Source organism: Vipera berus (genome assembly GCF_964194415.1).
Source record: "Vipera berus genome assembly, chromosome: 3".
NCBI lineage: Eukaryota > Metazoa > Chordata > Lepidosauria > Squamata > Viperidae > Vipera > Vipera berus.
Window position 1 is genome coordinate 181,971,737 of NC_138204.1, and position 14,295 is coordinate 181,986,031.

A 14,295-nucleotide genomic window follows, 5' to 3' on the forward strand; every position below is an offset into this window, starting at 1 on the left:
CTTTTTGAAATCAGCCAAAGTCAGTCAGATGTTGCCAATACTACATGTCCTGTCCTCTCAAATAATGAGAACGGGAATATGTCCTGACCTTTTTGTGTATGGCATTTTTTCAGGTACTTGGAATGTACCATCCTTCCTTAGTCTTCTGTCAAAGTTAATTTTTCCCATTTTCTGCACTCTTTTGGGGGGGAGAGTATGTCTTGGTCTAGTCCCTGAATATCCATTTTGCTCATCTCTGAATCTATAGCATTTGTCTGAATAATTTTTCACTGTTTATTCTTCACTACATCAATAAGTAACTGAGCTTTTTTCCTTTCCATCCTTTTCATGACCATGGTCCTCAAGAACTGAACCAAAGTACTTTGGTCCACAAGAGCCACAAGGGCTGTCATAAATGGATATAATGGGCCAGCTACTCTCTCTCAGCCCAAACAATCTCATAGGGCTGTTATGGGGAAAATAGGAGGAAGGAGTATTAAAGATAGATAGATAGATAGATAGATAGATAGATAGATAGATAGATAGATAGATAGATAGATAGATAGATAGATTGATAGAGACAGACAGACAGACAGACAGACAGACACAAAAGGTCTTTGAAATCCTTCATAACAGATTACTAATTGGTATCTCTTGAATTGAGAACAAGAATAAAATACTAATTTATTTTGGGAAGTGGATTATATTACCTAAGGAATATGCTACTGAAATCTGTGCAATTGTGTATATCATAGGCCAATACCAAAAAGATTCAAATTGTGAACATAGAATTTAAATGAAAGAAATTCCTTTGAACAGTGTTGACATGCTAAGCATGGCCCTGAGGGATTGCCATTCTGTTGTGCATTTGTTTAAAAATTAACTGCATATTTTTAATAGCACTTGGTTTATATGTAAATAGCAACTAATTGCAAGACTCATGGGCTGAAACCTAATTCATTACCTTGAAGCAATAAAATGTGGTGATATAGCTTCTGGTATGGAATATAGTTTTCCCTATGAAATTAAATGTTAAGAAAGGAGGTTTGTAGTGCTCTAAGATTTTTTTAAAGCTTAAATTGTTTCTTGCATTCTTAGTTAAAACTGATAGCACATTTATCATTACTGAATTTTAAAAAAGAATGTGTTTATTGAAATGAAAACACTCAAGTTGAACATGCCTACAGAAAATAAGCAAAAAAGGGTTATGAAATAGACAAAAATTGTGTGCAGTACCCACATTGTCAATCTAAAGTTGCCAACTCCAGTTGAAACCAATCCAGGAGATTTATCTTCCACCCAAGAATATTATGTATGTATGTGTGTGTGTGTGTGTGTGTGAAATATTAATATGTGATATATATGACAAATATCTGGACAAACACTAGATGGCAGCAAAGAATCTCAACTGCTGTTGAGTTAGCTGTAGGGATGAAAAGTAAAGGAAAAAAGAACAGTTCTTAGGTATTATAAAAGGGTTAAACTCATCAGGCCAAAAAAACCTGAGCAGCAGTTCTCTCACACCTATTCAGACAGCCACATCTATATTCATTTGTGCCTAGTATTCATTCCATTTTTTTTCAACAGATTCTTCTGTTCTTCTCAATGAATTTCAGGTAATTATTTTGGGACAAAAGCCTTCCTATTGCAGATGCACTGTTTCAGTTAAATCCCACACAGAAATAGCTTTTCAAATGTCTTGATCTTTCTGTAATCTAAAAATGTATTGCTTTATGAGATTTATCTTACTATAAGAAAAAAATTCAGAAGAATAAATGTACAATCAAGTAATTAAATTATGCTCACTATAAACAATAGTCTATACGCAAAACCTTCAATAAATGGACATTTCTTGGGATAAATTAAAATGTAACACTGAAAATTGTATTTAGTGATATTAGGGATCAAGATCATAGTTTATATAAACTTTGAATGTGTGCCATACATGAGTTAATTATGTGTTTGTTTTTGATGTTTAGGGTCCTTGCAAGTGATGAATAAAACCAGGAAAATAATGGAAAATGGAGGTGCCAGTTTTGTTAATGCATTTGTAACCACTCCAATGTGCTGTCCATCTCGGTCCTCGATGTTGACAGGGAAATATGTTCACAATCACAATGTCTATACTAATAATGAGAATTGCTCTTCTCCCTCCTGGCAAGCAACACATGAGCCACGTACCTTTGCTGTGTATCTCAACAATACTGGATATAGAACTGGTAAGGGATTACTTTTCACACTCCTTTTTCAATCTGAATTTAAAAGGTGCTTGTTTTCATTCTCTTAATGCTGTTATTAACAGAATTATTTTTGGAAAGCTGATGTAGCAATTTTACCAAACCTTAACAGTACTGTGTCGTGTCAATTTGTGGGTAGGAAATCAGCAGAAAGCTGTATAAAAGAGCAGATACTAAGCGTATTAAAAAGTAGTAGCTTTGGTAGATAGAGAGAAGCACACTTTAGAGCGTGGGTATCAAATTCGCCATGTCACGTGTCATGACGTATCGTGACTTTTTTTGCATTGCCGGAGCTCAGGTGGGCACAGCCTCCGTATGATGCAACCGGCCCGTGGGCCGGCAGTTTTGACACCCCTGATTTAGAGAGTCAACCTGGACCTATATTAATGTGAAGGTTTTCAAATAAAAATACAGGGATTTTCTTCTCAGTAAGGAGCCTGCCTTTATAATCCTTACAGTCCAGATCATAGAACCAATTATCTGTCCTTTGCATTGCCCTAAAAATTGAATTGAAACAAACAGAATATTTTATGAAAATGCAAACTGCAGACAGAGGGCAGGCCCCAATCTTGTTCTGAAGGATGTGGAGAAGACAACCTAATGGACTGCCAGCATTTATCAGGGATTGTCAGCGAAATGAGGCTGTTCCTGGTACATATGGGGTGCTAACTCTGATAACAAAGAGTTGGATTCTGACTTTGGTTGAATATAAAGCCCTAAAACAAGGTGGCAGTTAAAACAGCTGAGCAGTAGAGATCTGTGACGTTCCCAAAGAGGAAAGGATGCCAACTTACTTAATTAGTAAAGGTTGCTGACTCTTCTCAAAGAAAATTTTTCCAAGGCTGCCTCCTTTATTGGAAGCAACTCCTGCTTCCTAATCTGAATTTCTTTGGATTCAAGTTCCTAGTTCCTCCTACTTTTTTGCCCTGTGGATTGATATCCAGTTTTCAATTGAGAAGGAATGTGGCTTTGCCTCAAAGGCAGGAGAGGAGATTTTTGAGCGTTACAGAGAAGATATCTGAGTCTTGGGAAAGTAGAAAGTGTAGAAATAAATTCAAAACAACTCTTCCTTGACTGTATTAGATACAAGTTGAAGTAAAAGCGGGCTTTGGTAGACTTTCAAGATCTGTTCCAATATCCTAACTGCATTAAAGTACATTTCTTGTGACTTCCATTTCCTGACCTTGATGGGCTGACATGAGCTCTTGGACTCCTCTAGCTCAATTTCTGTCTAAATAATTCAGGTTTTATCTCCCTCAGTTACTTACACAGGGTGACATGTGCTTTGCTCTAGTCCATAGGCAAGATTGCTCCAATGAGCCTCCCATTAGTTTGATTTACAACCATCAGCTTATGTGTTATCTCTGTTTATGCATTGAACTGATTTATGGCTAAAGTAATTGAAGAACTTAAAAACTACATGCTAATTTACTCCCACCTGTTCTCAGCTCTACCTTGAACAGAAGAGTTTCCAATCTTTAAAGGCCCCCTTCCTTTCAGCTTTCTCTGCTGAAATAGAGTATGTTCAGTTGAGAGCCCAGCTGTTCCAGCTAATTGCTCTGATTGATGCTTTGCCTTTGCAGTTGAACCTGCTGACTGCTTCAATCCTTCCATGACACAGATGTTCAGTAGCCATACTTGAAAAGTTCTCACAACTAATTTCCAGCATTTGCAACACCCTGAAGATTATCTAACAAAGTAGACAGAAATTAGTAGGAGCAGTGGCCAAATTCTATTGCCTTATAATTGAAGACCCCATTACCAGATCAGAAAACTAGAACAAGGGCACCACCCAGTGGCAGAACCTTTAAATAAATTGACAAAACTTGAAGAAGAATGAACTGATCCATTCCATAAAGACCGAGGAGCCCAAATTCTTGATGACTTGGCCTGCATTAAGCAGCCATACAGTGTATCAATCTTTATTTATTTAGCATATTTATAAGGTTGTCAGGCTTCAGATGACTTTATATGGTATACAAAAATAAAAATAAGAAAGAAAATGAGGAAATCAATAAAAGACAGTAGTTAAACAAGAAGGAAAAACCACATATTCTTTTATCCCAGAGGTCTCAGATGCAGTCCATGGGCCATGTGCAGCCCTTAGGCTCTCAGGAGCTGCTGGCTTAACTTCTCTGTTGTACATATTTGGCCATGCTTGGCAGCAACCTCTCAGTAGGGTGACTGTACATTCCTGATTTATTATTTACTATTTGTCCTAGGCTTTCTAGTCTTAGGCAAAATATTCCCACTCTTCTTCCATGCAGAGTAAGCTGCTCTCCCATCATGCCAGCTTGTGTAGCGCGAAGTGCACTTAGTGCACTAAGTGGCTTGCGTGGCACAGCGAAGCCAATTCTGCAGAAATTGTAGCTGCTTGGGCAGAAGAAAGGCCTGTGGTGTACAAGAGAGGAGAAGTTGATACTGCAGAAGGCCGTGCTTTGGGGAGAAGGTGAGGAGCTCTCCAGGGGCCTCAGAAGGGAATTAATAGCAGGAAACAGTGGCAGTTTATGTGCCTCTGCTTCCTCTGACCTAGCTGGTTTGCCTGTTAATGGCATAAAGCAGGGGTCCCCAACCTTGGCAACTTTAAGACTTGTGGACTTCAACTCCCAGAATTCCTCAGCCAACAAAGCTGGCTGAGGAATTCTGGGAATTGAAGTCCACAAGTCTTAAAGTTGCCAAGGTTGAGGACCCCTGGCATAAAGAATCAAACTGCCAGGGGTACTGTCGGTATAGAAAAGAAAAGCAGTAGGAAAGTTAGGAATAATTTTTTAAAAAAAATTTTATTACTTAGTACTTTAGCGCCTCTGTCAAACTTAAATGTGAGATAGATTAGGCAACAGATTATATGGTCTGCGGTCAAATGGAAATGTGGCTTCCTGTTACAGTGGGAACATGATGTTTTATAAACATGTTATCCAACATGTTTTAAATTAAAAAAATCAGTTTCAGTCATTTTTAATATTAGTTGCATTTTTGCAGAGTCTACCAGTTAGCACATTGAATGTAATGTATATTCATTTGAGTTTGAGACCCCTATTCTATCACATTTCCATTCTTGAGCCAACTACCTATCCCAGGGGTAGGCAACTTTGGCTCTTTTATGTCTCATGGACTTCAACTCCCAGAATTCCTGAGTCAGCATAGCTGACTCAGGAATTCTGGGAGTTGAAGTCCATGAGTCATAAAAGAGCTGAGGTTGCCTACCCCTGACCTATCCTAAGGCAAAATCTTAGGAAAACACTCAGATTTTAAGGATTCATATACTGTAAGGGGAGTGAGGTGTGAGTTATTTGGACATCTGGGAGTATATTGTCAGAGCTGGGCACAATGGCAGAGAAGGTCCATTCCCTGGATTCCATCAAATGACATTGTTTTATAAACAGGACCTGGAGTTTGTCAGCTCTGTCTGTCCACACAGTGGAAACCACGCGGAATAGACAGTCCCTCAAATGCAGTCCCTGGCCTTATGCCATGTAGGGCTTTAGAGGTGATAATCAGTGCTTTGACCTGGAGATAGAAGAAAACTGGTAGCCATGCAGCTCACAAAGCATACTGAAGCGTGTCCATCATTGCTCTGCTGCAACACTCTGGACCAGTTGTAAGTTCTAAGCAGTCTCCAAGGTAGTCTTATTTATAGCACATTGCAATAATCTACACATGAAGTGACTGAGGGTCTCCTGCTTCAGGAATAGGTGCAGCTATCACACAAGATGCATCAGTGAAGAGAATGTCCTAAACCACAGCTTCCACTTGCCGTTTGAGTAACAGCTAAGCTACCAGGAGGACCCAAATGAGGAACTGTCCATTCAGAGCTAAAGGGAAAAAGTCCCCAGACCCAGATGACTCCAAAACCCATCAGTGGGATTCCATCCAGATTCCCAACAGCTTTTAGGCCATTGGAATAAGATCTTGTCAGCATCACTTGGTTAGCCAGAAGTTAGCAGAATCAGATTCCAAGGAGAAGGAGGCAGTAGAGGATGGCAGGGATATGCCTTGTGCTTCCTTGGTGACATTGCCAGAACCATTTTCTGTCAGTACAAATGCTTCCCCCATAGACATATGGCAGACCACTCTCGCTTTGGCAGAAGGCTACCATGCAATGCAGAAGTACCTAGAATAGTCTTTGATGGAAAACTTCCTTTTGTGCTCTTTGATAGCTAATTTGAAAATACATTATAACTTTCAGGTCCTGCCATATCCCTTCTATCTTTAATCATCTAAGGCATAATATTGTGTGGGATTTCATGGAACAATTTGATACTATTTATTTGAATGACATTCTAATTTATTCTCTCTCAAGATATACACATGCCACGTTGAGGCAGTTTACAGTGGTTTCAGGAGCATTATCTATAGATCAAATTTTTTAAAAACGTAAATTCAAAGTAGCCACCATTGACTTTCTGTGCCATCACATTTCACAAGAAAGACTTCAGATGGATCTAATAAAGATGGAAACCATTCTGGTTTGGCAACCCCTCAGGGGTTAAAATTGTTCAAAGGCATTCTTTACAAACTCCATAAACTTTGAGACTTTTTGCATCAATTACCTCTACTCAGTCCCTGAGAATAGAATTACATTATTTGGAATAAGGAGTTTTTGCCCATTAAGATGGCCTTTGGAACCTGGCCTTTGAGACTTGTTTGAAAGGGCTCAACATTCTGTGGAGGTAAGGACAAGCCACTATGGCTTGGAATACCTCCAGACAGCTTGTAAGCTAAACCAAAGGCAGTAGTGGGGATTACTATTCTTTTTTTCCATCCAACTTCAAAGTAACTTCCATCTCAACAAAAGGATGGATGCCTTGTTTCAGAAGTCCAAATATTTGTTCAGTGGTTTAGGCCCACCATAGTCAAGAAATTCTCAGCAGATTACAATTATTACAATAAAGTATCCACATACTGTTCCAGTTATATAGCAATAAGCAGTTATCTGTGTTTTCCTTTTACAAAAGAACATATAGGGAAAATGTTTGGGGTACATTTTCTGACTCCCTCCTTCATACAGGGGTGAGCAGTGTTGGCCTACAGAGGGCTATCCAATCATCCTGGATGCTGCCGAACATCTTTTACTGCCCCAGGTACTGAGACTGGTTCAAGGCACCCACTTGCAAGTTTGTAACTACAACTGCCATTGGTCATTTCCATCTGTTATAGGCATATTTTTACATATCCTTGATTGTTTACTGCATTAATTTAAAAACTGGAGACTTTTCCTTTCACACCCGTCTTTTAATGTTTAGACATTCAGATATTTATAAGGCTTTACTTTACTTCACTGGACAAGGCAGATCCAAAAAAAACATTTTTCTTAGTTAATTAACCAATACCTGCATTTTAGCAAGTTTTGGTTTGAAAATATTATGTTATCTCTGGAAAAAAGGAGAGACTTATAAATATTTGGAATATTGTCATTAGAATGGTGTTAGTCAATAGGGGGCCCTCTAGCATCTGCCAGATCAGCATAATCTTTCAACAGGGTAATAGACATTGAAATCTCAGGTATCAGGTAATCACAAGGTTGAGGATAGATAAATAGAATTCAAGGGAAAGTTGGTCACATTCTCAGATTCAGAGGATGTGTCTACAAAAACTGGAATAATACTAGGAGGTTATTGATGCTTGAATCATAGTATGAAAACAACTATGACATGTTAGCATCCTAAGGGAGAAAAAAGATGAAATAATCAGTTGCAATTAATTGAGTAATATGGCGGGAGGTTTTTTGCTCACCATTTCCTCTTTTCTCATCAGTGTGTGTGTGTGTGTGTGTACTTATGTGTGTGTGCATATATATGTGTGTGTATGTATTTGTGTGTGTGTTTGTGTGTGTGTGTGTATGTATGTGTGTGGGGGGTTTTTTTGTGTGTATGTATATGTGTATATATATACTTATTGTTTACCCTGCTAAGGATTGTTGTTTATCCCGCCTTAAAAATTCAAATAGACTCCATTATTCAAAATTGGCAAGATAAGTTACATGCTTGTAAACAATGCTGCTGTATCCTGGAAAGTTAGATTTTATCTGTGTACTGGCTGCTTTTTCTATCTCTTCAGAATTTACAGATTAAAATTCTCCCTTTGGCATCATTAGTTACAATAATGAAAAGACAGGCAATGATATTACTTTTTAATGAGACTTTTTATTAATTCAGCTGTATTTGTATGCTTATTAATTATACATAAATAAATTAATTTATAGTTTTCCTTGCTTCTGTTTTTAAATATATTCATTTGGCAATGGGCATTTTAAATAGTATGAAGGTGTGAGCAGCCAGTTGGAATATTTTTCTTGGTTTTGTACAGGGATTATGAAGATTAAAAGTCAATACATCTATAGAGCATTTAACTGAGGAAAGCTAATTTATATTATAAATCACAGATTAATTGATATTACATTTTTATTGCAACTACTGCCATTATATACAATGACTAAGATAGTTTCAAATCTATATTAACTACTTAGCTTCTAATGTTTTTTAAAAAACATCCTAATTATTATTTTGACAGTGCAATATATAGTATAGTACTGAAATGTATTTGTTTTGTTTTATTTCTATATCAATCTACCTCAACAAATGAGTCTGTGTGGCATACATCATAAAATTAAAAAAAATACAAAATAAATATATATGGGATCAAATAAAACTGTTACTATGGACATTAATACAGCCAGAAAATTGGGCCCTTAACACACATCCAAGCCTTGACACCCAATTAAGTCTTCACAGCCTTATGAAAGACCAACAGGGTCAGGTCATTCTGATATCTGAAGGGAGAATATTCAAGAGGACAGGGGCTATAGCAGAGGATTGACCACACTTTCTTTAAGGCCTGGGAGAACCACCTCTTCTTTCAAGAATGCATTCACCACTGCCAGTCGTTGTAGTTGCATTGAATATATAGCAAGAACTATCTTCAGCGTAAGATTAGGCAAACCTTAGCATTTTTTTCAAGAACCAAGGACTGGGGTGGGCCGATTATGGGGCTGAAGAACACATATTTGTTGATTTTCAATTTTCTGCATTTATCCATATTTGTGTATCATCTGCTTCAAAATGATGTAGAATGTGCCATCAATTCTTGACCTTGGAAAATGCTCCATTTGCCACAAGATTTAGGGCTGCACATAGATCTGGATCTTTATATTGCCAACTCTTGCTGTAACCAACTAGCTGATTTTTTTTACTTCATAAAACACCACTGTTCACCAAGTGCCATTGAATATGGATTCTTTTTCTTTCACAGCTTTTTTTGGAAAATACCTCAATGAATACAATGGTAGCTATATCCCTCCTGGCTGGCGAGAGTGGGTTGGGTTAATAAAAAACTCTCGTTTCTATAATTACACTGTTTGTCGCAATGGCCTTAAAGAGAAGCATGGATTTGAATATGCAAAGGTAAGGAAGAATCACATTTATCTTTTTATGCACATAGGTAAAACCTATTCTTGATAGAAGAAATGATATTTTAAAATCATTTCATTGAAAGGTAAAGGTAAAGGTTCCCCTGCACATGCGTGCTAGTCGTTTCCGACTCTAGGGACCAGTGCTCATCTCCGTTTCAAAGCCGAAGAGCCAGCGCTTGTCCGAAGACGTCTCCATGGTCATGTGGCCAGCATGACTAGACTCCAAAGGCTCACGGAATGCTGTTACCTTCCCACCGTAGTGGTCCATATTTTTCTACTTGCATTTTTACGTGCTTTCAAACTGCTAGGTTGGCAGAAGCTGGGACGAGTAACAGGCGCTCAACACTGATTGACAAGCTCAGCGTCCTAACCAACTGAGCCACCGTGTCCCTTGAAATAGTACTCTTAATTTTTTCTGATGACTGTATGGTCAGAACTTTTTTCACATAATGTTCATAGAAGGTCAGTCAGTTAACACTATGGATTTCTGGTTATGTAGAAGAAATAATGAAAGGTACTAAATCCTGGAAACTTGACTGTGGCAACAGACAAACATGTAGACACACACAACAAAAATTACACAGCACACTTTGTTTCCCATGAAAAGAAATTATGTTTTATCTTTGGGGGGAGAGATAATTTGCAAAACCTGGTTTACAGTACTGCCTATGTTATGTATAATAACTTGGCATTTGAAGTTTGGAGAAAACTTTCTTTTTCAGAGAAGTAGGATAAAAACTAACTTAAACTAATAATTTAGGTGAGAATATTTTAAAAAAATAACAAAGCCAAAAGCGCAGAGAGAGAAAAATGAAGAAATTAGTTCTGATTTTCTTTTACAGTAGTTATGAGTATAAATTCAAATTGACCTGTTACTCGAGGGTTACAACACACTTTTCTTTCATACTTTTTCACATATATCAGCAAAGTACTTTTGGCATTGGCAGTTTGAAAACAGTCCTGGAATGAGGACAAAGTGTTCACAGCTGTTTGGGTTCCCTAATAGTGCTTTGTGAAAAAATGCACTTTTTTCACTGTTGCTTTTGCAGCTGTTCATGACCCTGACTCCACGTCATCTGATTGATTAGTCTTGCCTGGAAATGGTTGAAATTGTATGTTCATGTTACCTTGGAACTCCTCACTGGAGTTCATGCCAGTTATTTGATCAAAACCCCCACAAACCTAGAGTTGGCAGTTAGTTTAACTCCCAACTTTTAAAAAAGTTATTTCCCTTTGTGTGTATGTGAGAGAGAGAGACAGACAGATTTTTCATTTTATTACATTGGCTATATGTTAAGCTGCTTAGCTGGTATGATAAGATTTTGATATTAGTAGATGTACTGTCCTAAAATGAGCTGTGTTCTTTTTAAATTACAATTATAGCCAAGAGGCTATAGCAGGGGCAGGCAACCTCGGCTCTTTTAATGACTCATGGACTTCAACTCCCAGAATTCCTGAGCCAGCTGTAGTGACTGAGCTTGAGTGTCTGATTTAAATGTTTCTAAGTCTTTGTCTTCCACCTTAAAAGGTGTTATTCCTCCTTATCTACACAGAGAAGCCTATCGGAATGTAGGCATTCAGCTGCATATATTTGACCTACGAACTGTGCCCAGGCTCTAAAACTAGATAGGTGAAATCCTTTCAAAGCCTATCAGATTAAGCCACTATAATATGACCTTGTGATATTGGATGCAGTTAGTAAATTGTCGCTTATTTTGAATGTTTGTTTCAGGACTATTTTACAGATTTAATCACTAATGACAGTATCAATTATTTCAAAATGTCTAAGAGGACATATCCCCATAGACCTATAATGATGGTGATCAGCCATGCAGCTCCCCATGGCCCAGAGGACTCTGCACCACAATTCTCTGAGCTGTATCCAAATGCTTCTCAGCACATGTAAGTGAAACTTCATACTGTGAACATGCTGGGCTTTGCCACTTCATTGCTGACTGCCCTTTTCAGGTGTGTGATGAAATGGAGAGTTGATGTCCTACATAGCTTCAGCCAGTCACCTTCTTGCCATGCTTCAGTTCTTTGAGGGTTCAGTGAAATACTCTAGAATGTTCTATACTTATATGTGGGTCCCATATTTTCTACTTTTTGAAAAGCATAATCTTTTTTGTTTGAGGAAAGCCTTGTGAACACTTTTGGCAGTATGAAATACTGAGTTGTCATTTGGCTTGGTGTGTGGACTGTAGATGCCTAAAGCAGATGGAACACCTTTTTCTTCCATCTGTCCTTTTTTTCTCCTTGGGGTTGCCTGCATTTCTTTCAGTTGTCTCTCTGAACATCCTTTCTGTACAATTAAAATTACGTTTGCACTAAAGCTTGATGGAAGAGAAATACATAATGTTTTGGTGTTGTGCAGTGGATTGTACCTATTCATGGTGATAGATGCGGATCACATATTTGCATGCTTCTCTATTAAAAACCACTGAGTAAAACATACAGAATATGAATTAACATAGCCGTGATCTTTACCTTGATGTATTTGCTGATCCGTTTATAACGTATTTCAGAAAATTATATTTCAGAATTTCCCCAGGTTATCCTCCTATATGTATAAAACTAGGCCTGAGATAAATACAATCATGGTTGCACAAGAAAGAAAGCCAGTTTATTTCACCATTTTAAAACAATAAATGTAAAAAATATGTGGTCGGGACTTTTACATCTATTCTTCTTCCCACCCCACCCCATCCATGGGATGCAAGCAGCACACAAAACCACACACTCTCCAGTCCATGGAAAAACTTTTCTCCACTGAATCAGTCCCTGGTGCCCAAAGGATTGGGGACCCCTGATCTAGAACAATTCCCTTTCCAATGCAGGAATGTACTGCTATAGCTGCCTCTGACAGATGGCTGTCCACCCTGTTTAAACACCTCTCATAAGAACCTACCATATCCTGAAGCAATTTGTTCCATAGTTAAACAGCTGTTAGGATTATGAAATACTTCCTGATATCCAAACAAAATCTTCCTAACTATTCCATATTTCTATATTAGAATCCTTTGGATTTTTGAAAACAGCTATCACATTTTCCCACAGACTTCTCCAAATTAAATATTCACAACTCCTCCAATTGTTTTCTCATAAAGGTTTTCTTCCAGGTCTCTTAATCATCTTAATTGTTCTCTGGATGTGCTCCAGTGTGTCAGAGTTTGTCCAACCAGCACAGAAATGAAAGCACAAATGACTTCTGTTGATGCAACCTAGAGTTGCATTTTGTTTATTTCCACCTACACTGTTGCCTCATGTTCAAATTGTAATCCACCAAGATGACCAGTTTCTCTCAGGATACTGTATATTGCTTCCCAACATGGTCTTTCCTACTCTACACTCATTGCTTTGTTTTTTCCTTTCCAAATTAAGTACTTATGTATATGTCATGCATATTATGTTTTCTATGTCCTCACTCAAAACATTAATAAATATATTAACAGTACAGACCCTGGGAGCTTTGTAGTATTTCAACACCTATTTCCGCTTGACTGAGAGCCACTCACGTAGGCACGTTGGGGTTTATAGCTGTAATGAGTTCTGTATCCATCACCTCCAAGCAAAATCCAGTCCACATTTTGCTATCTTCTCTATTAAGTTTTTGTGGGAGACTGGGCCACACTCCCTTTGACAGACTGTTTAGCCAACAGATTACTTCTATGATCCCTCTTAGCAGGGAGTCTCTGATCACCAGAGACCACTGGAATAACAAATAGCTCTATTTAGACCAAGCGCTTACTTTTTAAATACTGAAAGGTTGACTTTCTAAAATTTTTGACTTTCTAAAAAGTATGCATTATCACTTCAGCAGCTAATGTTTCTTCCCCCACCCCAAAAATAAACAGGATAGCAGACAGGATAGCAGGATGAGGCAGGGGAGGTAAGAAAGGGGAAGGAGGACTTGCTGAAGCCTGTCAGACATGGCTGTGTTCTAAAAATTTAATTAGAAGCAGATTTCATAGAGTGGTTGAAACTAAGGCCAAGTAATAGCCCCATTTAATCATTTTTAAAGCATGTAAGCTGTACTGTTCCCATCGCCGTCTTCATATGGGGGAGGGGGTGTCTGCAGCTGAGAAACTCCACTCTCTGTGGAGGCTGTCTGCACAGTTGAGAGCTCTGATTGACCAGGGTTTCCATTAAATGAAAGGTCTTCAAAGACAAAGGAAGCCCTCTTTTGCAGCGAGTGGCCTGTTACCTGTCGGAAATGATGGAAGGCAAAGCAGAGTTAAAGTGTTTGTCTTCACACTTGCCCCCAGTTTGCATGTGGTAATCTGTGCTCACTTTAAAAATGATTAAAGAAGGCTCTCAAGCGTTGAACTTAACAGCCACTTCCACTCTTTCTGTATTAGGAGATTGAGAAAAGTTTTGTCTGCACTGAACACCGTATGTTATTAATATCTGAGCTTGGTAACCATGGAAACTTTTCTTAAACTCAGCATGCATTCCTGCAAATATGAAATAGTTGAAGCCAAAGTGATTTGTACTTAAATGATTATGAAAAGTGTGAAGGCACAAATCAGGAATCACTATTTTCTCCCAACCTAGCTGTCTTGAAATTCTGGGAGTATTATGCATCTTTTATTCAGTGGTCGCTGCAGGAGACGATGGAATATTTTGTTTTAATATTGAAAGACTAAACAGAGTAAGAGCTTACTTGGAGGT

General features: G+C 38.1%; 1 protein-coding gene across 2 annotated transcripts in view; it reads left to right on the plus strand.

Moving 5' to 3' along the window:
- Positions 1-1,958: 1,958 nt before the first annotated feature.
- Positions 1,959-14,295, plus strand: part of SULF1 (sulfatase 1) — a gene marked incomplete at its 3' end in the record, with an annotated part of 79,333 nt that continues 66,996 nt past the window's right edge. For both annotated transcript variants that reach the window (XM_081326005.1, XM_081326006.1), the window contains exons 1-3: positions 1,959-2,198; positions 9,465-9,616; positions 11,357-11,526. In XM_081326005.1, coding sequence (XP_081182131.1) covers positions 1,973-2,198; positions 9,465-9,616; positions 11,357-11,526 — 548 coding nt within the window. In that variant the 5' untranslated portion in view covers positions 1,959-1,972. The remainder of the gene's footprint in view (positions 2,199-9,464; positions 9,617-11,356; positions 11,527-14,295) is intronic.